Source organism: Alosa sapidissima, chromosome 1 (genome assembly GCF_018492685.1).
Source record: "Alosa sapidissima isolate fAloSap1 chromosome 1, fAloSap1.pri, whole genome shotgun sequence".
NCBI classification, from domain to species: Eukaryota; Metazoa; Chordata; class Actinopteri; order Clupeiformes; family Clupeidae; genus Alosa; species Alosa sapidissima.
The window spans coordinates 29,921,061-29,948,994 of record NC_055957.1 but is presented as its reverse complement, the minus strand read 5'-3'; the positions used below and the strand labels follow the sequence as shown (position 1 = coordinate 29,948,994).

Genomic DNA, 27,934 nt, shown 5'->3' with positions numbered 1-27,934 from the left:
CTCTGGTCCTCCCAGCTGGTGAGACAAGGAATGGACTATGTAGTTTATTTAGACATCATTTCTGAAGTACATTGTATTTGTTTAGTGCCAGTTGTATGCACTGTAAGGTCCTTCAGCTCTCGGAATAATGTACTAGGCTATGTTGGTAGAAACTTGACTTTAAAGCTACCAAAGGGTACCACACACACATTTGCATGTTATGTCCATGTAGCTTCTTATCATATAATGTCAGCTTAAACACAAACAATTCAGTTTACTGATTAATGTCTACATTTGAAGGCTAATTGGTTTCGTTTTCCCTGCATTACATATGTATGTCATTAATTAGCTTAACACTAGGCTTAATTGTATCATATTGTGTGTAATGCAGGTTTTGCTTTTCCCTACAAAAAGGCAAAAAATGTTGGTGGTGGCACTTCTGGTTTTACCAGGGTGGGGTTCAACTCCCCATGGCATTACCTTGTGTTGGTAGAAAAGTATTTGGCCAATTGGGTCACTAATTGGCTAATTATTATGTATTTTTTTGGAAATTATAATGTACTGTAGGCAACTTTATGTACCATTTACTGAATTACCTGGTAAACTGCCTTAGTGTTATTTTAGGCGTAGTGTCTTTTGCTATATTTAACTACTGTTAACCGTTTTGTACTTTCAGTGCTGTATGACGTTACTGTGACTTGACCCTCAGATTTTGAATATAATGCATGTGTCTTCTAGCTGTTCACTGTTCCTGAAGGATGCACCGCAGGATGAGAGCTACGACTCCAGTGCCTGAGTTAGGTCATCATCATTGACCAAGCATCTGCATAAGATGACCACAAATTCGTTATTACTGAAGTTGTGTGGATTAACAAAAGTATTGATTTTATACCACTGACATGGGGTTAAAACATCAGCTTAATTAATACATGTGCATGTTTTGTACTGTCTCTTCTGTTTTTAAACTACTCTACATTTCAGTGCTGTACGACGTTACTGTGACTTGACCCTCAGATTTTGAATATAATGCATGTGTCTTCCAGCTGTTCACTGTTCATTGGGGTTAAAACATTAGCTTTATTAATAAATGTGCATTCTAAATTGCGGCATTGTATCATTAATTCTTCAGTATTTATGTGTAGCCTAAATAGGCCTAAACAAACAACTGATTGTTGATAAGGAAACAATGAAACTACTCATGCAATAGAATTACACATTCTTAAACCTATTAAATATTTATTGCAAATTAAATGAAGAACAATAAAATTAAATTTAAACAAAACATTTACCACATTTGTTTCGCTTATTTTTTATTGTTAGGCATTTGATTTCTGGTCTTGTGTCCTGTAAACAGTAAAGCATATTAAATGGATATAAAGCAAATCAAATGGACCGATATTCTGTATGTAATTAGTGTCTGCACGGACCCGTTTGGGTGTTGCACCTAGTGAATCAGTACGTTATGAAGAATTACGTGCAGACACTCAGGATAGCGACAGGTTCAAAATTCTCCATTTCATCTGACAAGTCAATCGAACTTGAGCAATTATACACGGGTTTGCGTACCTACAAAGACCGAATCTGCTAAAAAAACAGGTCTAGAACACGTTGTGTATTACGCGACTTTTATTTAGCAAATTCTGCTCAACCGGAAGTCTTATTTTCGCTGAACAATCGCTAATTTCGCTAGAATAACGGAACCCCCGAATGTTCCTACTCTCTGGTCAGAGCGACCTCCAGTGGGGGTTAGATCATAGACAGTAAACGAAAGGGTTGGATAGATCCTATGGATAGATCCGGTTAGATCTTTCAGCGCACTTCCCCTAGCAAAAATAATTGTTAACCTAGTTAGAGAATGTCTACTAAGCGAAACCAGAGAACCAGAATAGGACGGGCTCTGTCGAAACTAGAGAAGGGGTTAGTTAAGGGCGATACATGGCCTATTCCACACACAAAACAATAAAATAAAAAAGTAAAGGAGAGATTAGATTTCTCTGCATGAGAAACATTTCAAAGACCTTGCACCTTTATTTTGACGACAACCTCAACTGCAGATTGCCCATTGATCGGAAGTAAGAGCCGGAAGTGGAGGTCAACAACGAACGATAACGAATTCGAAATCGGGCGGTCTAAGCTCAGGAATGTGGTCACTGTAAACTTTCTAAAACATAATAATGGGAAATTCTGAAGATTTTCAGCGTCAGTTTGCAGCTCTCATGAAGAATATTTTACATTCTGCGGTTACTGAAACGACAAAACTTTTCGAGAGCGCAATGCATGAAATGAAAACAGAGCTCATGTGGATAAGAAAACAGAACGATAAAGTTACAGATAATGCTACTATTTGCTCAAAACAGGGGGGATGCATACCAAACTGTCAAGGAAATCCATGCAAACGAGATATAGGCGTACAATGTGGTAAGTAAGCTTAGCTGATCAAAGTTAACTCCAGTTTCTGTAGCCACTGCTAGTTAAAAGGCTTTAGCTAGCCGCTCATTAGCTTATCATGTCACTAATGTAACATGGTTGGTTAGTTGTCACAGATTTTTAGTTAAACATTGTAACCACAATGGAGTCAGAAATGCATGATATTTAACATTGCGAAGGTCATCCACGTCATGCTGGCCAACTTGCATACTGATAAATGCATCTCTTGAGACTGGATTGATACTGGAATGCTAGTTGTGATGTGAGGACAGCACATGTTGGAGATTGTGGGTGTCTGTGGTTACAGTGTCAGGTCTCTGGCATGCCTAGCTAATATGTGACGGTTTGGATAAAAACTACTGCAAATATACCATGGACAAAAGTATTGACCTCGAGACACTTTATAATTGAATTCATTTGTTTCATTCAGACTTGCCACAGGCAAATCAATTAAAGTACCACAAACATGAGAAACAATGTGCCATTCTGAAGAGCTCAGTGAATTTCAAACATGGTAAACCATAAAGACACAGTTGGATGAGTTTGGTGTGGAAGACCTTGACTGGTCCGCACAGATCCCTGATCTCAACCTCATGAAACACCTAAATTGGGATGAGCTCATGGAGATTGCCAGGTCTTCTCATCTAACATCAGTGCCTAACCTCACAAATGCTCTTATATCTCCCACAGACATTCTCTTAAATCTTGTGGAAAGCCTTCTGAGAAGAGTTGTTATAGCTTTATATGCCTGCATTTACTATTCGTTGACACAAACATTTGGGCATTTGTAGGCGGTATGCCATGCTGTTGGAGGTGCAAACAAAAGCTGAATCACCATTGATATCACATAGAAAGGGGTCAAGGGTATAAAGTATTTTGTTGTGTTTATTTGTATAATGAAAGCAGTTTTATAGCTATCCATGTGTGTTCACGTCTGGCTCATTGGCTATCATTTTGGTAACTATAATGAGCTATTTGACTAAACATATCGGAAGGTGCCTAATGTTGAGTTACTCCAGGCTAGATTCAGATGTTAATCACTCCTATGAAATATTGATATTGTCTATCCAAAGTTAGGTGCCTGTTTCGAAGTTAACTGATAGTCAAATTAATCAAAACTCTATTTTTTGCACCTCCAAAATTATAGCGTGTTTTTTTTAGTGGTCTGTGTCGTGAGCTTGTGTGAAAGAATAGGGTGTCATAAAAGTTCCTAAGTAAGCATTTAATTGTCTCTCTCACGGGAGAAATTTGTCTTGGGCACACAAGGAGCATTGGCGATACATACACAAAGATTTTTACATAGACATACATAAAACATGAAACACATGGTACCCCACCTCCCTCCACAAAAACCCTATAGGTGTAAAGGACAGGTGTCCTGATGTTTTTGTAGTGTAGTAGTATAGTTTATAATAGACTTAGTACTGTACACTATACATTAAAGTATACATTATAGTATATACAGTAGTATAGTGTACACTTTATTTTAGCTGTGTGTGTAATGGTGGCCAGTTCTTAAGATAGCTGCACATTATGTGTTAAGCTAACCTCCCTCCCAACACCTCCAGTAAGGGATGCTGTTGTCCTCAGTACGACTAAAATTAAGGCAGTTGTGTAATAGTTATTTTCTCCTTTGACAGCAACACCCACCCTGGTGGAGGAGTCCAACAGCTCTTCACAACATGAAGATATAGACAAAAACAGACTTTCAGATCTATTCCCAGGTTTCCTGCAGGATGAAAACCAACAATTTACATTGCTTTTTATTAAGCCAGAGGTTAGTTGTTCTGTTTAGTACACAACCTGTAAATACAGTGTATAAGACTTAATTTAATCTATATAACTTAATTTAAACAATGATATATTAGAATACTCAGCATCAAATGCATTTTACCCCATAGTAAAAGAACAGTTATTCACTGTGTTGATCTATGTGTGTCTGTCTTTTCTGTGTATTTTGAAGGAGCCAGACATGTGTGATTACACCCCTGCGTGTCTCCTGCCAAAGCTTGCAGACAACCAGCCAAGGCCCATTCTGGTACAGCACATTGAGGCCCCGATTATGAATCAAGAAACTGGACTGTTGTTAGGCAGGCTGTCTCCATGCCAGGGCCTTACAGATAATCCCACAGCCCCATCTACCCATAATCACACTGCTTCCCCACCTCAGTCTGTGCAAGAGCCATCTGCACCTGAAACTCTACAAAGCCAAAAATTAAATCCTTTACAGGAATTCCATGCCTCTGTAGACCCTTTGCCTGACAGAGTGGAGGAAAAGCCTGTCCTGCTGCTGCAACCACCCACACCTACATCATACAGTACCCAGAGAGATGCAACCGATGGAAGCATATCTGCTGCACCAAAGGATGTAGCTAAAGTGAGCTATGGAGATCAGCCCAGAAGGTTAAGTGCTAGGAAGTCAAAGTCAGTATACCGCCGTGCAGTGGATCTAGAAATCCCACAACCCAGTTCAGAAAATATCCCACAAGCAAATGACGCCATTTCCCCCACACGCCTTGCTCCTGCTGAAGTTCACAAGGAAACGAGCAAGAAGAGTTCCAAGCAGCTTAGCAGGAACCAGATTGATAAAAATCAAAATGACCGAGAACAACATCGCACAAACAAAAGACAAAAGAACCAGTGTGAAGTGTGTGATCTTGTTCTCAGCAGTTCCTCTGCTCTGAAGCACCACTGGAAAGTTCACGGAGCAGAGAGAGACAGTGTCTGTTACAGGTGTGGGAAGATTTTTCCCAATGATAGAAGCCTCAAATGTCATCTGCGTACTCACACATTGGGCAAGCCTCAGTCCTCGGAGGATGTTGCTACTCTAGAAATAGAGCCAGCTGATAGTGACATAGATCAGGAAAGCTTGGGATTACACCAAAATACACATCAAGATCAGCCTAGACGGTTAAGTGCTAGGAAGTCAAAGTCAGTATACCGTCGGTTGGTGGATCAGGAGACGCCTCAACTTCGTGCAGAAAATACCCAGCATAGGAATGACACCAGTGAACCCACATGCCATGTTCCCACAAAGATTCCCCAGAAAACAGAGAAGAATTCAGAGCAACCTAGCAGAAACCAGCTTGACAAACATGAAAATGAAAAACCTGACATGATCAAAAGACAAAAGAACCAGTGTGAAGTGTGTGAGCTTGTTCTTAGCAGTGCCTCTGCTCTGAAGCATCACTGGAAAGTTCACAGAGCAGAGAGAGACAGTGTCTGTTACAGGTGTGGGAAGATTTTTCCTGATGATAGAAGCCTCAGATGTCATCTACTTATTCACACATTGGGCAAGAGTAATCAGCAGCCAGAGGATGCAGCTACACCAAAAACAGAGCCAGCTGACTGTGAACTAGATCAGCAAAGCTTGATATCACTTCAGAGGGTTAATCAAGATCAGTCTAGAAAGTTGAATGCTAGGAAGTCAGTATATCGTCGGCTGGTGGATCTGGAAACTACTCGACCCAGTCCAGAGAATATCCCGCAATCAAATGAACCAAGTGCTTCCACTTGCTATGTTGCCACAAAGGTCTACAAGAAAACAGACAAGAGTTTCAGACAGCATAGCAGGAACAAATCTTACAAGAACCAACCTGGCAGGAACCACAGACACAAGAACCAGTGTAAGGTGTGCGGCCGAGTCCTCTGTAGTGCCTCTTCTCTGCTGCACCACCAAAGAGTCCACAAAGGGGAGAGACCCTTCGCCTGTGACGAGTGTGGGAAGGCTTTTTTTGACAAGAAAGGCCTCAGACGTCACCTTTTTATCCACACATTGGACAAGCGTAATCGTTGCTCGGAGGATGTAGCTATAACAAAAACAGATAATGTTGACTGTGAAATAGATCAGCAGAGCATGAGATCACTTCAAAAGACTAATCAAGATCAGCCTAGAAGGATAAGTGCTAGGAAGTCAAAATCAGTATACCGTCGCCAGGTGGATCTGGAAGCACCTCAACCCAGTTCAGAAAACATCCAGCAAAGCTCTGCTCTGCTTCACCACCAGAGAGTCCACATGGACAGACCTTTTGTCTGTGACAGGTGTGGGAAGACGTTTCCTGATGAGCAAGGCCTCAGACGTCACAGTGTTATTCACACAAAGAGGCGTCACCAGTGCTTACAGTGTGGTAGAACATTCCTCTATCGCTACCTACTCACCCATCATCACCAGATTAAACACACAGATGAAAAGCCGTCTCCCTGCAGAGTCTGTGGCAAACGCTTTGCGTCCAAAGCGTCGGCGGCCGCTCACATACGCCTGCACTCAGGAGAAAGGCTTCACAGCTGCATTGTGTGCAGTAAGGAATTCGTAGAAGAGAAGTCGCTGAAGATTCACATGCTGAGACATGGAGAGAAGTCGTACAGTTGCCTGACTTGTGGCAAACGGTTTGTGAACCGCTCCGATCTGAAAACGCACGAGCGCATACACACTGGGGAGAAGCCTTATGAGTGCAAGATATGTGGCATGTCATTCAGACAATCATCGCACCTTCGCTCTCATGTCAGTAATCGACACAACCATTTATGACGAGTATCATAGCACAGAAAAATCATTAGAGCAAAAATGTGTAATTAAGACATTCCGTGTAATAATATACACACAAACACAATGGTAAAAAATTGATACCCATTAGCTCATGCCCAACTTAGTTTATATATACATACAGCTAAAATCTATTTTAATTTTATTAAACTCTAAATGAAATACACCCATTCTTGTTTTGTTATTTGCATTTTTAACTTTTGTTTTATTAGTTGTTTTTGAAATGGACCACATGTGTCTGGATTAAATATGGTTTGATGATAAATATGTATCACTCCTTTCATTCTTTCACGTAGGACATGTGCATTGTAGTAACTATTCCTTCTAACAAACAGTCTACCTAACTATATTATGGATGTAGGAAGTTGGTTGTAAATTCATCATTGGTCTGTAATAGGACATATGCTGCAAGAGCACTAATTTGACATTTAAATTGGATTTGTCAAATAATTTAATATATATGCATGTTTATTTGTATTTCACATGACAACACATGATTGCAATTTATTGATGTTAAACAATCTAGCTATATAAATATATATAACATTGTACTGTTACTTTGAACTTGAAAAGCCCCTGTAGACATAAAATATAGCATATTTCTGATTTGGTTTCTGTAGCTGTTCAACTAAGGTTAGGCCTATATTTTCAGGGAAATAGCTCTGTGGATACTTCTATGCTTAGTGTGTGTGCTTTAACCAAATTTACATTTTTTGAAATTATATTTATAAACACGTAGGCCTAGTGGATATAACCAGCAAATTGTTGTTGCTGTGACAGTGCATAACACTTGCCTATAGCTTAAAAACAAGGTATTATCTTTTAATATAGTTTTGTAGCACATTCTGATAATTTATCAGTTTCTCAAATATCACACACAAACACCTCTGTATGAGGTAAGCCTCACTGATTCCCGGGATGACTATTGAGAGACCTTCAAAGGTGCCATTCACAAAGGGACACAGCCTGAACGTCTGATCAAAACATACAAATTTAGCCTATGCTCCTTGACAACATTTTTACTGAGACAGCTTGTCCACTTAGCCCGATTGATGTAGCCTTCCTAAAACCATTGTGCCAGCTGTATCTCTTCAGCTGTTAATGAAATTAAAGAGTAGGCCCAGAGCCCTATAGTAGGCCTAGACTACTAAGTGTTCAGCTGCATTTTTGTTATTAATTACAGATGATAAAGACGCTTCTTGCCATTTCGTCAGATAAGCACTTCTACATTCGCTGGAAATAAACGTTTTTATTCATTTGATGATTTAAATTATTAAACTTTGCAACAGGTTTGAGTATGAATGGATCCACAGGTGAGTTTTCATTGTTATTAATTGCGGGATAGGCCATTTTGTCTTCGCGGAGACTGCGCTCTCGAATGTCCTTTTAGTTAGCATATTAAAATGAGCGTGATTGAGGGTGGAGTGTAATGCACGTGCACGTGTCCTTAATTTCACGTTAATTGGGATGTACAAAGAAAAGCTGCGTGGAATGCTGAGTATACGCACAGTTTCATACATCAGGATTTTTTTGTGCGTACGCTACTTTTCAGGTTTGCGCGTACGCAATGTTTTAGTATGAAATCCACGCAAGTCTTTGTACATGAGGCCCCAGGCCTGGTGGGTGGACAAAGCAGCATTGATGACTTTAGGGCCTGGCATCATATGCAACCAAGTTTATTATGTACTAATGACCTCATGAAGTTTTCTGCACAAGGCCCTGGGTGCTCTTCCCTTTTGTCATTGATCACAACAAATAAAGGGTAGCTTTACCCTACACCTTAAATGTAGATTAAGGGGTTTACACTTGCACCTTAAAATGGCATTTTCAAGTCAAATTAAGGGCCACTTAATGAAGTGGTTTTGGTATGTTTTCAGAGTTGATTTGAGGTAAATTTGAGTATCACGTTTCGTAATGAATCAACAAAACCAAGAGAATGCAAAGAGTAAATAAAAGCCTTTTTTTCCTCTGTCTTGCAGCCACTTGTAGATGACTTAATTTGTAAAAGTAGACCTGTTAAAATCCATGGTTTGCTTTATAATTATTTTAACATAAGAGAATGTTTGATAAGGTTTCCTTTGCTATATTAGGACGTTTTAGCATTGTCTGCATGGAGCAAGCTCATTTAACAGTAGTCTAGATCCTGTTTTAGTATTCTCTTGCCTTCTATTCAGGCTTTTTTGTTGCCATACATTTCATGAATTGATTTCAGTAGCTTGAATTTACAGTAACTTTCCTGGCTGAAGTCCAGTCGACTCACCACAGGGGTGGAGGCACAATATTTCATCGTCTTGGTGTAAACTGTGTGTGGTGTTGTATGTATCCCCATATTGGGTCTAATGGTGAACATGGTAACAATTACCTACCAGTTGGTCCCTTGCAGATGGATCGATATGTGTGTGAGGGCATAGGAGGGCCATAGGCTACTGGTTGTATATGTAATGCTCTTAAACCAGAAGAGTTGAAGAGAAGCAGAAGAGAAGTTGGGCAAAAGGACCAAGCAATTTAGCATTTCAATTCATGTGGGACAAGTGTCAGTTTTGTTGAGCTTGGTGTATGACTACATCATTTTATATCTTCCTCCAGGGCAATAGCCACTTGCTACAGATGTTGTGGCACGGCAATCCAGTAACCCTCTCTTGTCCTGTATCAAGCACAGACCAAGCCTCTCTAGTTTTATCCACTACTCCAGCTCCAACTACCGAAGCACCTTCTACAGCTGCTGAGCTTCCTCCACAGAATCAACAGTGGATGCATCCCCTCTTTGGAGGCTACTACCACCCTTTAATCCCTGTGAAGATTCCTCCTCAAACTACTGTTGCGCCAACTACAGAAGTGCCAACTACTAAAGCGCCAAGCACCTGCCACAGCTGCCGAGTTTCCTCCACAGAATCAACAGTGAATGCATCCCCTCTTTGGAGGCTGCTATCACCCCTTAATCCCTATAAAGACTCCCCCTCAAACTACAGAAGTGCCAACTACTGTTGCACCAACTACTGAAGCGCCAACTACAGAAGCCCATGCCACAGCCGCCAAGCTTCCTCCGCATAATCAGCAGTGGCATCCCTTCTTTGGAGGCTACTATCACCCCTTAATCCCTGTGACTACTCCCCCTCAAACTACTGTTGCACCAACTACAGAGGCACCACCTACAACTACAGAAGGTAGGGCGGTGGTAGTGTAGTGGTTAAGGAGCTGGGCTAGCGTGCAGTAGCCTGAAAGTTGTCGGTTCAATTCCCGGCTTCCACCGTTGTGCCCTTGAGCTCCAACTACCGAAGCACCTTCTACAGCTGCTGAGCTTCCTCCACAGAATCAACAGTGGATGCATCCCCTCTTTGGAGGCTACTACCACCCTTTAATCCCTGTGAAGATTGAGCAAGGCACTTAACCCCAAGTTGCTCCGGGGAAATGTGATCCCTTGTAATATAGCTGACATATGTAAGTCACTTTGGTCAAGAAGTGTCTGCTAAATGTAATGTAGTAATAATAATAATAGAAGCGCCAACTACAGAAGCACCTGTCACAGCTGCCGTGTTTCCTCCACAGAATCAACAGTGGAAGCATCCCCTCTTTGGAGGCTACTACCACCACCCTTTAGTGCCTGTGAACACAGAAGTGCCTTCTACAGCTGCCAAGCTTCCACCGAATCAATGAACCACTTAATACAAGTACCATCAGTACCTTTTTCAACAGCACCCCAAAACAGATTCTCTACTCCAAAGCTTTTATTGTCTAACTCCACAGTGTCTCGATATTCCTATGTGTTATTTAATACATATATTAAAGTGTATTTGGAATTTACGTTGTCAGAGTTCATTTTTCAAGCTACTTGCCATGAGTGGTTTTACTGAAGTTATTGAAGTCTCATGATTAAGCCAAAACTGGAAGTTTAAAATTCTGTTTCTACTCAATGTGCCACAGGTGGGGTAAGGGTTTTGGGAGTGTGCTCTCATCCTTCAAATTCTGTTTAGTTCTCAATTTCTCTTGAGGGTAAAACAAACAGAAGATGGGTCCTGTACTGATGCCAAATCTGTGCAACGCATAAGTAAGTAATGTAAAGATTTTTTTAGCTTTGGTGTGGAGGATTAAGATATCAACGGTTAGGATATTTTTTACATTTTATCAAAACTTACTGATTCTTTTGACTTGTGTCATAAAGAATTTGTCATATGGAACTTTGTACTGATTAATGCAAGCCTGATGTGAGGCCTGAAAATAACTAGCATCACCTATGCCAGCAAATTTGGTAGGAATTTTACATTGTTCTGGAAATTGCCCATGTTATGCTGGGAAAGACTAAAATGCACACAATGGTTAAAAATCTAGTGTTAATGGAATTGGGCAACTGAACAGAAATGTAGTTTTCATCCAAATCATTCTGAATGATCACGTCAATGGTCTATCAGTGAGGGTGTTTCAGGACCAGAGAGGCACTAAAATAGTGAGGTGTGTGACTTAGTGATGCGGTAGGCCTACCTGTTTTACCTATATTTGTCTCAATATGTGAAACAAGGGGATATAACTATAAATATACACTACCGGTCAAAAGTTTATGATCAGTTAGAAATTTCCACTCCATTATAGACAGAATACCACCTAAGATCAGTTGCATTGTTTTTTAATCAGGGCAACAGTTTTCAGATTACATTACATGCATATTTGCATAAAGAAATGTTGCCCAACATAAAACAAACAATTTGATGTAGTTTAAATTAAAATGTATCAGCAACTAGGGCACTTTTTGAGTGTCTTAGTTCTATTGGGTTAAGGGATATTCTAAGTTTAAGTGTAACCTGCGTTGTGTTGAACCTGCGCGATTCAGCCCTGCACACGCCCGGACTCGAACCCGCGAACAGCAGCACCTCAGATCAGGAGGCGAGCGCACTAACAATTGAGCCAATAGCCCAGGCTACTGGCTCGCATGCCAGCAGCACTCTTGAGGCGTCGGGGAGTGAGGTTTACCAACGTTCCACAAGCACAGCTAAGCTAGCTGGCATCCGTTACATAAGCATACTCCCCACAGAATGCACTGAGCCTGCTGGATATCCTTGGGCATTAGGAATGGGTGACGTACTAACAACTGTTGCTTATCACCAGCCCTGAGCACTCTCAGGGGTATAGGCCTACCTCTGTGTTATTATTGGTTGGATGTCAGTGGTTCAGAGTTGAAGCAATGAAGCAATAGTAGTGAGTAGTGATTTTTCTTGAAAAATATTTTACCGTAGAACTTTGGGAAATCCCATTCAAGCCAATGGAGCGTTCTACTAGCATTGTCAAAAGCCGTATAATAAGTAAGGGATAATGTATAGAACGCCGGTTATTAGGGGTTTGCATGGCATGTCATCAGATCTGGACATCGCCATATTGGAGATACTCGCGTCATTAGAAAGCAGGCACTGAAGTAAACCCCTAACATTGTCAAGGAAAATGGTTAATTATTGCCGTGTTTTAGGTTGTACCAATAGGTCAGACTGAGAAAAACATCTGGTGTAGGTATCGACTTCCAAAAGTTATTAAAAAACCAGGGAGAAGGGACAATAATGCCAGAAGTTATCAGAGGAAGGGGGGCGCTTGTGGTTGAACTTGGTACTTCGTCTCCCTCACCCAACTCATATGGATCTGCGCTGCCAATAATCCGTAATTTCTCGAAATATCGCACCTTTTCTTGTGGTCCAAGTCCTGCCCTATATGCCTTTGCATCTTAGACGCATTTTGATGAGCTTTTCTGTTGTTTAGACACAGCTACAATCACGTAAAATATCCAAAGTGCATAATACTCCATTGTACTTCATTCACTGAGTATCACCAATATGGCCGCGCGTGCTGGGTTACTTTACCGGCCAGAACGTGACGTCGGTGCAAACCCCTAATTATTGGGAAAATAAGTCCCGACAGGGCCTGAAGGGACTTATTTTTCCCCAATAATGACCGGCGTTCTATACATTATCCCGCTTATTACACGGCTACTTGCCAAAACGAAATAATAAACTTCCCACGATATTATTTTAGCCTACATAGCCTAACCTATTTGTTACCGTTCATCGTGGCATCTGCTGAGAAACATAGTTTGCAACAACAGACGCTGCTGAACTTGAATCGAAGATCCTCAACCGTCTCTGCTTGAATCAAACATTCTTTAGAACACAGCTGATCAACCATCTGCTTTCACGTTTGAATGAAGTTCCAGTCCTTGCATAGTGATATGAAAGACTTTTCAGAAGCACAAAACCCGTTGCCATTGACAGCGATAATTATATGTTTGCAGCGGTAATTACATGAAAATATTTTACCGTAGAACTTTGGGAAATCCCATTCAAGTTAGCAAGTTTTGTTGGTAAACGGGAAACCCGTGTATAAGTAAGGGATAATGTAGTCTATAGAACGCCGGTTATTATTGGGAAAATAAGTCCTGACAGGGCGAACTGGTCTTGTTTCGCCCTGAAGGGACTTATTTTCCCATAATGACCGGCGTTCTATACATTATCCCGCTTATTATACAGCTACTTGCCAAAACGAAAAAATAAACTCCACGATATGTCTCTTTACACTTATTTGTTACCGTTTCGTCGTGGCTTTTGATGAGAAACAAATAGTTTGCAACGCAAGCTGAACTTGAATCAAATCTTACGAGGTTTAAACGGCCCTCCTCTTTGCGTCGGGGCCGTTTTACAACCTCGACCGTGCATTAACTTCTGTGAACAGACCACCGTGTCGTCCATTATCCCTTACTTATTTTTATAACTGAATTTATGAACATTCCAGACACAGTGATCACCTCATAAGAGGGAGTCCAGCAAAGTTGAGCATATGGGAGAATGGGTTTTAACTGCATTTTCTTTTAAGTCAAAGTCTGCTTTATTGTCAATTTCTTCACATGTCAAGACATACAAAGAGATCGAAATTACGTTTCCCACTATCCCACGGTGGAGACAAGACATATTTTACCAATTAAGTCCACAGACAAACATAACATTCAAGTAAACAATATAAAAAGTAAATAAGAAGGCACATACAATGAAGAAATAAGAGCAGCAAAATTTGGGTTGAAGTTGTGCAATTGTGCATACAGTAGACAGTCAATATAATAGTGCAAAAGTCAGGCCAATAAATGGCTGAGGTGGTTCTGTTTGACCTAAGTATGCAAGTGGCATAGTGGTGCAAGTTATGTAAGAGCAGCATAAGTGTGTTCAGAAGTGTTTTCAGGACAGGACAACAACAACAAGTTGCAAAGTGTGCAAGTGTACAAGTGAAGTAGTGCAAGGCAGCCATTGTGGGTCCAAAGTCCAGGATGTTATGTAGCTGAGGGTGGAGGGGGGAGAGAGTTCAGCATCCTAAAAGCCTGGTGTATGAAGCTGTTGGTGAGTCTGGTGGTGCGGGAGCGCATGCTTCTGTACCTCTTCCCAGAGGGCAGTAGATCAAACAAATTGTGAGTAGGGTGACTTGCATCACTCACAATTGTGGTCGCCTTGCGGGTGAGGTGGGTGGTGTAAATGTCCTTCAGGGAGGGGAGTGAAGCACCAATAATCCTTCCAGCTGTGTTCACTATGCGCTGCAGGGCTTTCCTGTTGTATTCAGTGCAGCTTCCGCCCCACATAGCGATACAGCTGGAGAGGATGCTCTCAATGGTGCCTCGGTAGAATGTGGTCATGATGGCTGGTGGAGCACTTGCTCGCCTGAGTTTCCGCAGGAAGTAGAGGCGGCGCTGAGCTTTCTTTGCCAGTGATGCAGTGTTGGTGGTCCAGGAGAGGTCTTCACTGATGTGCACCCCCAGGAATTTGGTGCTGCTCACTCTCTCCACCACGGCACCATCGATGGTCAGTGGCAGGTGTTGGGTGTGACCTCTCCGGAAGTCAACAACAATCTCTTTGGTCTTGCTGACGTTCAGCAGGAGGTTGTTGTCCCTGCACCACGTGGTCAGAAGGTCGACCTCCAACCTGTATTGAGTCTCGTCGCCCTTGGTGATGAGACCCACCAGAGTTGTGTCGTCAGCAAATTTCACTATGTGGTCGTTGCTGTAGGTTGCAGTGCAGTCATGCGTCAGCATGGTGAAGACCAGCGGACTGAGCACGCAGCCTTGGGGGGCCCCGTGCTCAGTGTGATGCTGTTTGAGATATTGTTGCCAACATGTACTACTTGAGGCCTCTGACAGAGGAAGTCCAGTAGCCAGTTGCAGAGGTAGGTACTGAGTCCCAGTTTGTCAAGTTTGCAGATGAGTTGTTGTGGTATTATGGTGTTGAATGCAGAACTGAAGTCTATAAACAGCAATCTCACATATGAGTCTCTTTTTTTCAAGTGGGTGAGGGCTGGGTGGAGGGCAGAGCAGATTGCATCCTCTGTGGACTGTTTGGCTCGGTATGCAAACTGGAAGGGGTCCAGGGTGGGGGGGAGAATGGATTTGATGTGTGACATGACAAGCCGCTCAAAGCACTTTATGATGATGGGTGTCAGTGCCATGGGGCGGTAATCATTGAAGCAGGATGGAGCAGTTTTCTTCGGCACAGGTATGATGGTGGCAGCTTTGAAACATGATGGGACGATGGCTTGCTTCAGGGAAGTGTTAAAGATGTCTGTGAAGACATCCTTAAGCTCCTCAGTGCAGTCCTTCAGCGCGCGACCTGGGATGTTGTCTGGGACTGCTGCCTTACGGTTGTTGATAGCAGCAAGTGTCCTCTTCACGCTGTCGGCAGAGAGGCACAGGGGCTGCTCGTGTGGAGGGGGAGGGGTCTTCTGTGGGCAAGTGCTGTTTTGTGCTTCAAAGCGAGCAAAGAAGCGGTTCAGATTGTTGAGCAGAGGGATGTTGCTCTCACAGCTCTGTGGCGTGGGCTTGTAGTCCGTGATGGCCTGAATGCCCTGCCATAGGCTTTGTGCGTTCCTGCTGTCTTTGAAGTGGGTGGTTATCTTGTGAGTGTATTCCTTTTTTGCTTCCTTGATGCCACGGGACAGGTTGGCTCTCGCTGTTCTCATGCCAGCTTCATCCCCAGCTCTGCAGGCTTTGTCTCTGGCCCTCAGCAGCCTGAGGACATCCCCTGTCAGCCATGGCTTCCAGTTAGCCCGAGTGATGATGTCTTTTGTGTGGGTCACATCATCGATGCACTTGGTGATGTAAGAGGTTACAGTGTCTGTATACTCCTCTATGTCTGTCTGGTTGTTGTAAGTGGCTGCCTGCTTAAACATTTCCCAGTCTGTTGTGTCAAAGCAGTCTTGAAGAGCATCGGAGGCTCCCTGATAAGGCCAAAAATGTCCTCTGACATACCAGTTGTTCATATGAGCCTGACTGGCAGGGACAAAGTAAAGACGAATAGGCTACAAAATTTAGGTAAATCATGGCTATCAGTGAGAAATTGATTAGGAGTGAGTATCGGATCACTATTAGTATGTATCATAGCTTCAAAATGGCAGTTGTGTCATTTGCCATCACATAGGCTTTCATATACAAGTAGAATCAGTAAGCAAATTAATAGTCTGTCTATAGCTAACATCAGTTGATAAGCAGATGTATATATAAAGAGCAAATGTGTGATAGCCCATATAAACTGATGGTTTTATAGTCAGGTCTCTAAAGCAGGAAGCATATATGCCCGTTGTTGGCTGAACACAGACTAATTAGTTGCTTACTGATTCTACTTAGTTTAGGCTATATAATGGCCTGTATGTGATGGCAAGTGACACAACTGGCATTTTCAAGCATTGCTACTTACCCATATCCTCTTCATCACATTTTAAGATCAATAATGGTTGCCAGTAAAAAAAAAATGTATCAGGATATTTTTATGTCAGGCAGGTAGTAGACTCTAGCATGACACACTGGAATGAAGTCATGTTTTTGGCCTCATCAGTGTAAAAAAAACCTACTGTATGATCCCTTATCCCATGTGTTTTATTTGACCAACTTTGCTGGACTCCCTCTTCATCACTGTGTCTGTAATGTTTCCTGGAATGTTCATAAATTCCGTTATCAAAATAACTGTTTTGTTCAAATCACTACTCACTACTATCTTGCTTCATGTCTCTTCATTTGTCAAAAATGTTTTTTAACCTGCCATATACACTTTAATGTACTTAATATAGTTGCATGGGGAGAGGTCTGACATTTGTTTTCTACAGGATAAATTAGATACAACCAGATGTGTCAGGTTCAGACCTGTTTTTGTGTGTTATTCTATGGTAAAATTTTAATTCTAAGTAAAATTGTTCTTTTCCTAATATATTTAGCCTACTTTTTTAGATAGATAGATACTTTATTGATCCCCAGGGGAAATTCAAGAATTTTATAAATTCTGTTCTCAGGTGTAAATGGATGTAAAGAGCCCTTTGCTGGTAGTTTCATGTGTTTCATGTTAGAGCCTGTAAAATTTGAAGACCAGTATAGCCTCCTATTCAATCTCCCCTTTAAATGAGTACTTTAGGCATTCACAGCTTTTCCAAAGAGCCCATTGTGTAGAGTGTGCTCATTTTATGTCTTAACAATATCCAGATAGGCCTGTTAGGTAGCCTAATGAGTCATTCTGATGGCTCAGTTAGCCCAGCACAGTGGGTTTTGTAAGTGATTTTCTTTTGTCTTTTTTGTCTGGCCTTTTTCAGCAGTGTTTGGTAAATAATTTGTAGGACCTCAGAGCACCGAATCACACCGAATTTTGTGGGTATGAAGCCCCATTAGGCTGAATTCATGACATTTTTCCTCTCAAGACATGCATGTGCTTGGGCCACTGCATGTGGATGTGCATATGTGAATCTGTAGGCCTAAGCCTAATTAAAGCAGTAGGGGAGCAGTTTCTAGCATGCAGACTTAGCCTACTACACTCACATGCACAGCCTGCACACGCAGACAGACACACACAAATCCACACTCAGGCACAGACACCTAAGCACACGCACAGACGCCTAAACACACACAGAGATATTCAGAGGCACGCATCCCCCCTCTTACCAAATCCCAGATAGCAAGAGGCTGCGCACTGTCAGCCCTGGGGGCAGTTCTATTTAGTTTATTCAGTTAAACTTTATCCACCATTGAACTAAGATGACATGTCTTCTCTTAATATTTATGACAAGTTAGGCTAAATGTACAGTGGTCCAACGGCGGACCACAAGCGGCACTCCACCGGCGGCCCGCTAGGCATATTTGCCAATCTGATTTTGCTATCTGGGGTGTAGGCTAGTAGCCTACATGACTATAAGGTGTAGTAGTTATTTTTCTTCTTCTTCTTCTTTTGGCTAATGGCGGTTAGTAGTTATTTTTAACGTTGCCTGTTGCTTTTTTTACAATAGCCTACCATAGCCTACAATGGTGAAGTATGAGTGGTGTAGGCCTAGGGCCCGTTTAGTGAGTGTAGAGGAGGGAGTGGGCTGACCCATTTCAGTTCCCGTGGGCTAACATCTCGCGAGTAGGTTACTAGGACTACGTGACAAGAGAGCAGTAACGTCAGCAGGAAGTGGTAGACATCAACACAACTTTTCAAATCCCCGAGACCATAGGATAGGACTGGACCTAGGACTCGATTTAAAACATCGGAAACGTACTAAAAGCTGTAAAAATGATAAATCATGAAGACTTTCAACGACAATTCAAATCTGTTATGGAAAACCTTTTACATGCAGCTGTTTCTGAAACGACGAAACTCTTCGAGAACACTGTGCAAGAAATGAAAGCAGAGTTGCTTCGGTTGAAGAAACAGGACAGTAACTTCGAACAGCAAATTTCTTCAGAAGACAATCATATTCCTATATCTATCAAGAATCCATGTACACGGGATGTGGGTATACAGTGTGGTAAGTACTCGATGGAAATTAATTTAAGTAACAGGGAAACTATAGCTTCGTTTCTGGCTAACGTTACACATGAGACGTAGGCTAAGCTAGGCTAATCTTAGGCTAGCCTAGCCTACTACTAGCGAAGATAGTAAGCCATTCTCAGTTAGCCCAAACATTGTAGATATATCATTTGCGACATGGTAACGAAGGACCATGCAACACACGATGTGTCTGTAGAGTTTTGTTTGTTTGTTTGCCTGCCTGTGCACAGGTATTCGAATCCACCACTTGTTTCGATAGAGGTTTAAGTTTATGTATTTTTTTGTTTATCAGGATTATGTGTTACGGAGCCCTCAAGGGGACCAGTTCCACCAGTTCGTACATTCGTGTTTTTATTAAACGATGATCTGTCTCACCTTCAGTAACACCCACCCTTTTGGAGCGGTCCTGCAGTCCTTCCCTACATGGAGAAAACGACAAAGATAGATTTTTAGGTTTGCCTCCAGGTCTTCTACAGTATGGGAACCAACAGCTTGCAGTGCTTCTTATCAAACAAGAGGTGAGTTATATTCAGTCATGGCCACAGAATATTACAAGCAAGTATTAGAGAGCATGTTAAGACACACTCTTCCTTAAATTCACTTTGTTGATCTGTGTTCATGTTTGTCCGTCTGCGTGTTCTGTATCTGTTCCACAGGATGCAGACATGTATGACTACAGCTCTGCGTGCGTCTTCCCGAGGCTGACAGGTGACCAGTTAAAGTCCTGCCTGGTGCAGAGGACTCAGGCACCAGTTACATCTCAAGAAGCTGACCAGAGTCCATCAAATGAATCCACAGCTCTGCACACCCATAATCCCACTCCTTCTCCATCTCAACCTGTGCAAGAGCCTGCTCCCTCAGCACCTGTTGAAACGGCTCAAAGTCGGGAATTTAATCCTTTAGACAGTATCCAGGCCTCTTTAGACCTGATGCCTGATATACCGGAGGGAAATCCTGCCACGCCATTGCCATCACCACCTGCACCACCCACATCAACCAGCCCCCAGACAGATGCAGCTGATAAAAGCACACCTGCTACACCCATGGCTGCACACAAGGTAATTACCTTGAAATTAGAACCAATTGATTGTGAAATAGATCAGTCACATCCACTGACTCACCAGGACAAGCCTAGACGGCCAAGTACCAGGCAATCAAAGTCAAAGTTTTGTCATGTGGTGACTCTAGAGACAACCCAATCACAGGCAAAAAATCCCCCTCAGGAAAAAGCTACAGACAATTTGATATTCCAGAAGCGGCAAGCAGTGGTCACTCTGACCCACTGCGATACTTCTCCGAGGCCTAGCAAGGCTGTAGCCCAGAAGAAACCACGCCACCCAGGTGGGGGCCCTGTCGGTAAGAACCAGTGTGAGGTGTGCATGCGCACATTAAGCAGTGCGTCGTCCTTGCAAAGCCACCGCTTGTTGCACACGGGCGAGAGGCCATTTTCCTGTGACCGCTGTGACAAGTCCTTCACCAGCGTGCGTGGCCTCAACCGCCACGTGCGGGTGCACTCAGGCGGTAGGCCGCACCAGTGCGCACAGTGTGGCAAGTCATTCGTCTATCAGTTCAACCTCACAGCGCACCAGCTCACCCATGGCAGCAAAAAGCCGTACGGCTGCGGCGTCTGCGGCAAACGCTTCCTGTCCAAACCAGAGCTAACCACGCATTCGCGCGTGCACACCAACGAGAAGCCCTACAAGTGCACGCTGTGCGGGAAGAAGTTCAAGTACCGCATGTCGTACAACACACACATGCGAGGACATCACGGAGATTTGCGCTACAAATGCACAATCTGTGGCAAAGCCTTTGTAGACCCCAGCAACTTGAATACACACAAGCGCATACACACCGGGGAGAAGCCATACAAGTGTAAAGAGTGTGGGAAGACGTTCACACAGTCAGGCCATCTCAAGAAGCATGTCACGACGCAACATGCATAGCTATCAAATTGTCAAGCTCTGGGACTAAAATTTTTTATCAAGTTAGCAATGTAGGTTGGTGTAGTAGACCTACACCATGCAACAACAAATCAATTGGGATTAATATGAGTCCATATGATGTGCCAGTGTGTTGATTTATATCAGGGATTCTCAAATCTACTGGACTTTTTGCAGGCTCACATATGGTGTTTTCATGAGTAGTCAACTCATTACGGTTATGCTCAATAGTGTGTCTCACACTTTTCAAATATTTGGTATGAAAATCATGTATAGCATTGCTACATATTTAGCAATTCCAGTGGCACAGATGATCAATGTACACTTCTTGTAATGTATTATATGGGGGTGGTTACTGTGGCAGTAATTAGTTTAGACCATGGATGTGAAATGAAAATGTTTAGGAGAGAAAGTTTCACACAACTTATAAGGTTGTAAATGTATCTACCTTCTTACTCATCTGTGAAATATTTTAGATATGAACGCTGAAAATGTGTATGTGCTTTTTTGTATACATTCATGTTTATATCGGATGCTTCACTTATGTTGCTATTTCTTTTTTATTCATCATGTCATTGTATGACATAGATTTTTAATAAAAGCTTAAGAGGAGGAGTTTGACAGATGTCCATATGAAACTATGAGCAACTTACACTGGAAAAATGCACCTATTTGTAGATTGTGAATATCAGCCTATATTATAAAACACTGAAAAAGGTCTATCTGAAGTTATGAAAAACGATTTTCCTCAGCTTTCTGTTAACTACCACTGGGTGGAGGTGAGCGTAAAGAGAATTGTTTACACCAAAAACTGCATTTGATTCAGCATTGTAACAATGATGAGTTATATTGATTTGCCTATTTCTATATATTTTTTTATTTCGGGCAACAAATGTGTAGGTTTGTTAGGTTAATAGCTGCTCAAATCATTCCATGTTAAGAATCCCGACCACAGCCATCCATGTCAACACATCGGCTGACCCAAATGTAAATCCAAAGAAAAGCCAGGTAGGGCAGATTCAGGTGCTGACAGTCATCACTATCAATTAACATGAATGAGCTGCACCATTGGTAGTTTTGCCTCTCATTCCCCTCACCCCCCAAAGGTGAGAAATACGTTCATCACCACAATGTACCTTTTGTGGTCTAGCAATGGGAACCATTCACACGCTATTCAAGAGATTTTCTAACTCAGGTAGACCCTTATTAATGTCTGACTGCCTACTTCACAGTGCGGCATTATGGACTGTACAAAAGACAAGGGTGGCTATTGACAGGTCTATTGTTCTGAAGATGGACAGCCATTCTCTATATCTCACTAGGTGATACCCATTCAGACGTCTACAGAGTTGCATTACAATACATCTGGTCTTATGCAAATGTTACGTTCACATGAGACATGTACAGAAAAGTGTGTTGTGTGCTTTCTGAAAACTTATATGTGAAAGCAACTCAAAGGCTCTCAAAAGATCTGTTGATCTTCAGCTTCCTATCTGCTTCCTTCCAGATTAATGCAGCTGAAAGTAAAAAAAGTAAAGTAGCCTAAAGAAGTCAAAAATACTTCTCATTGTTGTCATTTTGCTTCTTGGAAGCAATTGGCACTTTTCATTCCCTGGCAGTCAATGGTGATGTGGTTACATATCTCTTGATTCTATAACAATCCACCTTCAAAAGGATACCTCTGTTCACTCTATTCACTTTGTATTGAAATCACAGCAACTCATCAACCGCACACACAATATCCCACTCAGCTGAAGTCATGGAACTGTCCTGCACAGAGATCATCTAAAAACATCTACAGTCATTCAAAAGTTTTATAGGCAAAAGAGGTCCATTTAGTGGTTTGAGAGCATCACTGTATTTAGGCCTATCACTTTGACAAAACAACATTTTCAATGAGATCTGGGCCATTATTCACAAAGCATTTTATTGTAGCCTCTAGCCTACTCTATTCTATCATACTAAATTGCACTAAAGGTTTTAACAAAGATTTCTCTTAAAACCCATGATGCTGAAATATGCAAACGGACCCTAACTCATTCCTTAATTACACAAACTCATGAACCACTGGCCCATGCTGAGTGTTGTCTGTTAATTTCAGGATGTGCCTGTGCCTGTGTTGGCCTCATTGGCGCAAAGGATGTAGCCTATACAGGACACAACCCTGAGGAGAGCCAGTGGAGAAGCACTGTTTAGATAGACAGCCATTAACCCTCACCCTTTGGGATCCATTTGTTAAAAAATGATCTTTGATCAAGTCTAAAAGGCTTTTCTCAAGCTTGAAATCTTAATTTTCTACCTAAAATATGGCTGAACGCAAATGAAAAATCCAGAAGAGCCTGGCATATGTGGCAAAATCCTCTAAGTGATCATACAGAGGGTTAAGTAGCATGTTGCCTCCAGGCAACATAGCCTAATTTGGCTTGTTTGAACAAAATGAAACAACCATTGGATAATTCTTCAGCAGGGGTGGGAACCTCTATCCAATGCAACTGCAAAAAAGATGTCACATGACTCATAGTCAGTCAATTTGGTTCCTTATTCAGGGACTCTGCAGGCATTTCTCAGTACTTTCCTTCCAGTAAATCATAAAGAAAATATACGAGTAAGCTTTATTGATAAGTAAAGATGTATTATTGACAACTTTGCATAACATATCAATGTAGGTGCAGGAAATTACAAAAAACTGCATGTTGCCCTGAGGCAACATTGTATCATAATGGACTTGGCATATGACCTTACAAAATATAATGCATTCATTTCCCCACTTATTATATTTTAGTAAGTAAATTGGCAAATGTTTTGCCTGCATTTGTTAATATGCTCAAATAACTGCATTTGAATGAGGTACACTAATCTGAATGAACTAAACTAAATGGACATGTATTTTACATTGATTTAGATTGTAGTTCATATATGCTTATCATCTTACTGTTCTATACATACTGATATATACAGCAGAATGTACATATTTCCTTGCATTCAGGAGATCCCAACAGATGAGTTATTGGTGGTGTTGTCCATCATATTCAGTGAGAGATCAACCTCATTCCTTCCTCTTGAACACTTGTATGCAGACCTTGTCCTCACATGTCAGCTCCTGAGAAAAGAGAGGTTACACAAGGGTAAGAAGAAAAGTAAACATTTCAGGATAGGGATGCGTGGGCAGGAACATTTTCTCAGAATTGAGGCGATTCAGCTGCATTTCCACTTCTGCTGAGTGGCAACAATAGTCCTTTCTGATTACAGTGGGATCAAAAACCAGTACCATTACCTGTGCATCACACTGCACACACTGTCTCTTCTTAAGTTCCCTGTACTGGCAGAGAAACGTATGGTCACAGCGTCACAATATAGACACTATTTATTCAAAAATCCCATTAACAGCACAAATAACTGCATTTTGAATGAAGTACACTATTCTGAATGGACTTGACTGAATGTATATCTTAACGTGTTTTACAGAGCCAAATAGTAAACAGCAAGGTGATGTTGGTAAGCGGAGCAAATGTCCTTTTAAAGGCTCATCTGCTTGAGATCACCATAGCAGTGGGTTAGACTACACTGAGATGCTTGGAATGCATAGAATTAGTGTGAAAAACATTCTTTTCAGCTCACATCCACGCCCTTAAAGTAATGGTGGCTACAGAACCAAATGCATTTGTTTACAAATGTACCCGTGTTACAGCAAGAGTAAAACCAGACAAGCATCAAACATTTTTTTAAATCATATTTTTCATTGTTTGTATCAGTGAAACTAATAAGGTGTTAACAATTGTAACATTAAGTGTTTTAATTTATGTGCATAATAGAAGAATGATAAACTACTTCACTACAAGACAACATATTAACATTGCGTTACTTTGCTCAGTTGATGAACATGAATGTCCCTTACCAGATACAGTTTACCATCATCTATCCAGTGCTTCCAGCCCCGGTTGGCCTTCTCCCCCTTCTGGGTGCACACCAGTCGGTCTCCCTCCCAGTTCACCAGGGCCTGTGGGGAGTGACAGGTGCGCTGCTAGAAAATGTGGGCCCTATCACAGACATTATTATCGGGGGGTCTCTCTGGGGGAGACTCCCCCAACCTCGACACCCCCCCACCCACCCACCCTACCCAGCAGCGGCGCCCCTGGGGGGTGGTACAGTGTGGAGTGATGAGACAGGGTGGGCCCACACGTGATCTGATCACTGACTCGTTGACTCATAGTAACTTGAGTGAAAGAGTTCAGGAGGAGTGTGTGACCTTGGCACAGTTAACATTTCAAAAGAGAGAGAGGGTTTAGGTACAGAATCCCTTTGCTTGCAGTTTTACTCAATCTTATCTATTTTTATTGTTGATTGTAGATCTATATATTCTTTTCAGTGACCTAGGGCATATATTGGTAATATTACATGCTGTTTAACAAGAAAAGGATTAATCACAGATCAATATCTACACATACATTTAAACAGATTTAAGACAGGCATCTAAACAGATTTAGGGTAGTTTCATCCAGACTAAATAGAAATTTAGACAAAGAGCTAACTGAACAAGAAAAATTTATGTAGAACACACATAGCAGGAGGCCTAAAGGAGAATATATACTCGGAGATAAAGGGAGAGAGAGAGTTTTATCTTTGCATCCTCAGATTTTCTACCTTGACCACCCTGTTGTCCAATCCTTTGGTGTGTTCGTCCATCTCTACTCCGATGGTGAAGGTGAGCTCGTAGTTTCTGAAAGTGCTGAGGGTCTTGATTGTCATTTTGTCGCCTTCCTGAATTAAGACTTTGGTCTGAGCAAGGGCGCATGCAATCTTGCGGGTGGCAAAATCAATGTCTGTGAGGATGATAGTGAATTGTTTTCGAATTGCACATTGAACACACGCAAACACACAGAAATGGAGAGAGAGAGAGAGGGGGGGGGGGGTAAACTAATCTAGCAAAAAATCAGGTTAGTTAATCAATAAAAGTTACACAGACACAAGCCTATACCCAAATCAGTCCATTATGCACGTTTCACAGTAAAGACATTACCACTCATCAGCTATAACCTGTTGGTCTAAGTGCTTAGCCAGAATTAGCTGATGTAGGTCTGGTCCAGACTAGGCCTCTGTGTAAGTAAGTAAGTAAAGCCAGAAAGGGACAAATTGAGCTGCTGCAATAGAGACCTGCTGTCTGCTCTTACTCAGCGCCTTCAGGTAGTCCTCAAAGTTGTCACTCTTCTCCATCTCCCAGGTCCCATTGAAGTCCACCGGCATGGCTCTGCTGTGCTGTGCTCTGCTGTGCTGTTCTGCACCGGGCTGTGTGCTGGGCAGTGTTGTGTTGTACTGTGTGAAATCTGGACTGGACTGGACTTTGTGATGGAGCGGGTACAGAGCGCTCTGGTCTTTTATATAGGGCAGAGTACTATTGATAAGAGGGGTTACTGGGCTAAGGGGGTGGGGGGTGGGGGTTGCTACCAGCAGAACCCCTGGTGATGCATGGACAGGGTCACGACATCAGGCTGCAATAATAAAACACCCAGCAATAAAATCCCATCTGCAGAAATGGGGGTTGGGGGAGGGGGGCGTCAAACAGTCCGTTCACAACATTTACTGTTGTACTACTATGACTACTACATGATGGATAGATGTTTGAGAGGGGAGCGGCTGTACCATATGAAGGTGTGCACTCAAAGTCCATTTGCCTATATAAATGCAGACAAGAAACGGCCTGTGACACGTGGACACATCTGCCTCACAGTGTAAATATGCTTTACGCACTCTGTCAGAGTGGAATCACCCTGTGTTTGCTCATGATCAGGCAAGCAGGAGTGAAGTTAGAGACGGGTTCCGGGCCAGATCTGGCCAAGATCGGGTGAGGAGTCAGGATAGAGAGGTCTCTGATCAAATCAGCACTGGATCTATAAAGGAGCCATAAAGACTAGTGGACCAGGGTGAAAGAGATTAATATAGAGCTGTGTTAATAAAATCCTCTGATTTGCTATACAGTATAAACAGTACAGTAATTTGCCAATACATGAATTCAATTTTTTTGTTTGTTGATGATTTATTCAAATTAAATTATTAGATAAGTATGCATGTATTATTACACCATCAAAGGTTTGAAATAATGGCACAATAAAAGTTCCAAGAACGAGAGGACACAAAATCCAAACCATTTTCTGAAATCAGATATGATCATTTAAAATATTCCTTTCTTATCATTTGCAGTTTAAGCTGAAATAGAAACAAGACAAACAACTCAGGAGACCATATAATAATAACATTTATTCATCATCAGGTACTCACAGTCTCTTTATGATTTGCATCCCAAGTATTGTTTGCTTTTATTTGTTTTTACTAATCAAATGTATGTTTGTATTGCAATGACATAATCATGATACTTCTCCATGTTCTGTGTGATTAAAAGGTGAGTGTACAAGGGTGACAGGTAGTCTGCCTGGCTGCCTCCTCCACCTCTCTTGCGTTTCACATGACAACCCACTTAATTCACACGCTTTGGTCATCTTTCATCAGACAGAGAAGAGAAGAGGGACTCCATAAATCCTGTTAGACTCCTGCTTTTTGTTCTGTATGGTTGTTAGTGGCGATAACTCATTCCTCACTTAATGGTTCTGAGGTAGATATAGTTTGATGATTTAACATCCTAGCTGCAGGTTCAGAGTCGAGATGCTATCATCTGAATATTTTGTCTTTCTTCAATAGAGAGAGAGAGAGAGAGAGAATTACAATCAAGGTACATGTTGAAAAAAGTAAAGGAACATCACTGCCAGACATGGTTCAAAACACACTGAAATGTCATCACCACTTTAACTTTTTTCACAGGATTTATAACCACTAACATACATAGGAGGTTATCTTTTCACAGGATTTATACCCTCTAACATACTGAACATAGGAGTTTTTTTTTGGTTTGTTTTATTTGTTTGTCTGAAAGCAGGATTACACAAAACAAAATTTTCATCAACCTTTGTTGAGAGGTGCAGCAAGAGTCAAGGAAGAACCAATTAAATGGTTTGGCGGACTTGGATCAAGAGTTTTTTTCCCTCTATCTTTTATCTTTGTGATAAGGCATATTGGCCAATTGGCAGAGGTCTAGTCTGCTGTTTGGGTGCCCTTTTATTCTCTCTCTCTCTCTCTCTCTCTCTCTCGCTCTCTCTCTCTCTCTCTCTTCATGACTGTGGCTACAGATACGAAGTTCTCAGGGTGTGACAAGAGATTATAGTATTTTATGCAATAATTCATTTGTCATCCGATGTGGTTATTTT

At 41.8% G+C, this 27,934-nt stretch overlaps 3 protein-coding genes across 3 annotated transcripts; 2 read left to right on the top strand and 1 right to left on the bottom strand.

Moving 5' to 3' along the window:
* The first annotated feature begins 1,688 nt into the window (after positions 1-1,688).
* Positions 1,689-7,142, top strand: LOC121713919 (zinc finger protein 420-like). The gene is made up of 3 exons (XM_042098975.1): positions 1,689-2,397; positions 4,047-4,183; positions 4,370-7,142. The coding sequence occupies exons 1-3, from the start codon at positions 2,154-2,156 to the stop codon at positions 6,932-6,934; spliced, it is 2,946 nt and encodes a 981-aa protein (XP_041954909.1). The 5' UTR covers positions 1,689-2,153; the 3' UTR covers positions 6,935-7,142.
* Positions 7,143-18,370: 11,228 nt separating this feature from the next.
* LOC121714030 (zinc finger protein 135-like) lies at positions 18,371-21,302 on the top strand. The gene is made up of 3 exons (XM_042099166.1): positions 18,371-18,718; positions 19,123-19,259; positions 19,398-21,302. The coding sequence occupies exons 1-3, from the start codon at positions 18,484-18,486 to the stop codon at positions 20,682-20,684; spliced, it is 1,659 nt and encodes a 552-aa protein (XP_041955100.1). The 5' UTR covers positions 18,371-18,483; the 3' UTR covers positions 20,685-21,302.
* Positions 21,303-23,279: 1,977 nt separating this feature from the next.
* LOC121714646 (retinol-binding protein 2-like) lies at positions 23,280-26,017 on the bottom strand. The gene is made up of 4 exons (XM_042099664.1): positions 25,850-26,017; positions 25,323-25,501; positions 24,577-24,678; positions 23,280-23,781 (listed from the first exon to the last, which is right to left on the bottom strand). The coding sequence occupies exons 1-4, from the start codon at positions 25,920-25,922 to the stop codon at positions 23,728-23,730; spliced, it is 408 nt and encodes a 135-aa protein (XP_041955598.1). The 5' UTR covers positions 25,923-26,017; the 3' UTR covers positions 23,280-23,727.
* Positions 26,018-27,934: the final 1,917 nt, after the last annotated feature.

Excerpts from the sequence above, each read along its gene's own strand:
- LOC121714030 (XM_042099166.1), top strand. The coding sequence starts at position 18,484 with ATGATAAATCATGAAGACTTTCAACGACAATTCAAATCTGTTATGGAA. Across the intron at positions 18,719-19,122 it reads GGATGTGGGTATACAGTGTG|TAACACCCACCCTTTTGGAG; the intron begins GTAAGTACTCGA and ends TCTCACCTTCAG. Across the intron at positions 19,260-19,397 it reads TGCTTCTTATCAAACAAGAG|GATGCAGACATGTATGACTA; the intron begins GTGAGTTATATT and ends TCTGTTCCACAG.
- LOC121714646 (XM_042099664.1), bottom strand. The coding sequence starts at position 25,922 with ATGCCGGTGGACTTCAATGGGACCTGGGAGATGGAGAAGAGTGACAAC. Across the intron at positions 25,502-25,849 it reads GGACTACCTGAAGGCGCTGA|ACATTGATTTTGCCACCCGC; the intron begins GTAAGAGCAGAC and ends TCATCCTCACAG. Across the intron at positions 23,782-24,576 it reads ATGATGGTAAACTGTATCTG|GAGCTGACATGTGAGGACAA; the intron begins GTAAGGGACATT and ends CTCTTTTCTCAG.
- LOC121713919 (XM_042098975.1), top strand. The coding sequence starts at position 2,154 with ATGGGAAATTCTGAAGATTTTCAGCGTCAGTTTGCAGCTCTCATGAAG. Across the intron at positions 2,398-4,046 it reads AGATATAGGCGTACAATGTG|CAACACCCACCCTGGTGGAG; the intron begins GTAAGTAAGCTT and ends CTCCTTTGACAG. Across the intron at positions 4,184-4,369 it reads TGCTTTTTATTAAGCCAGAG|GAGCCAGACATGTGTGATTA; the intron begins GTTAGTTGTTCT and ends TGTATTTTGAAG.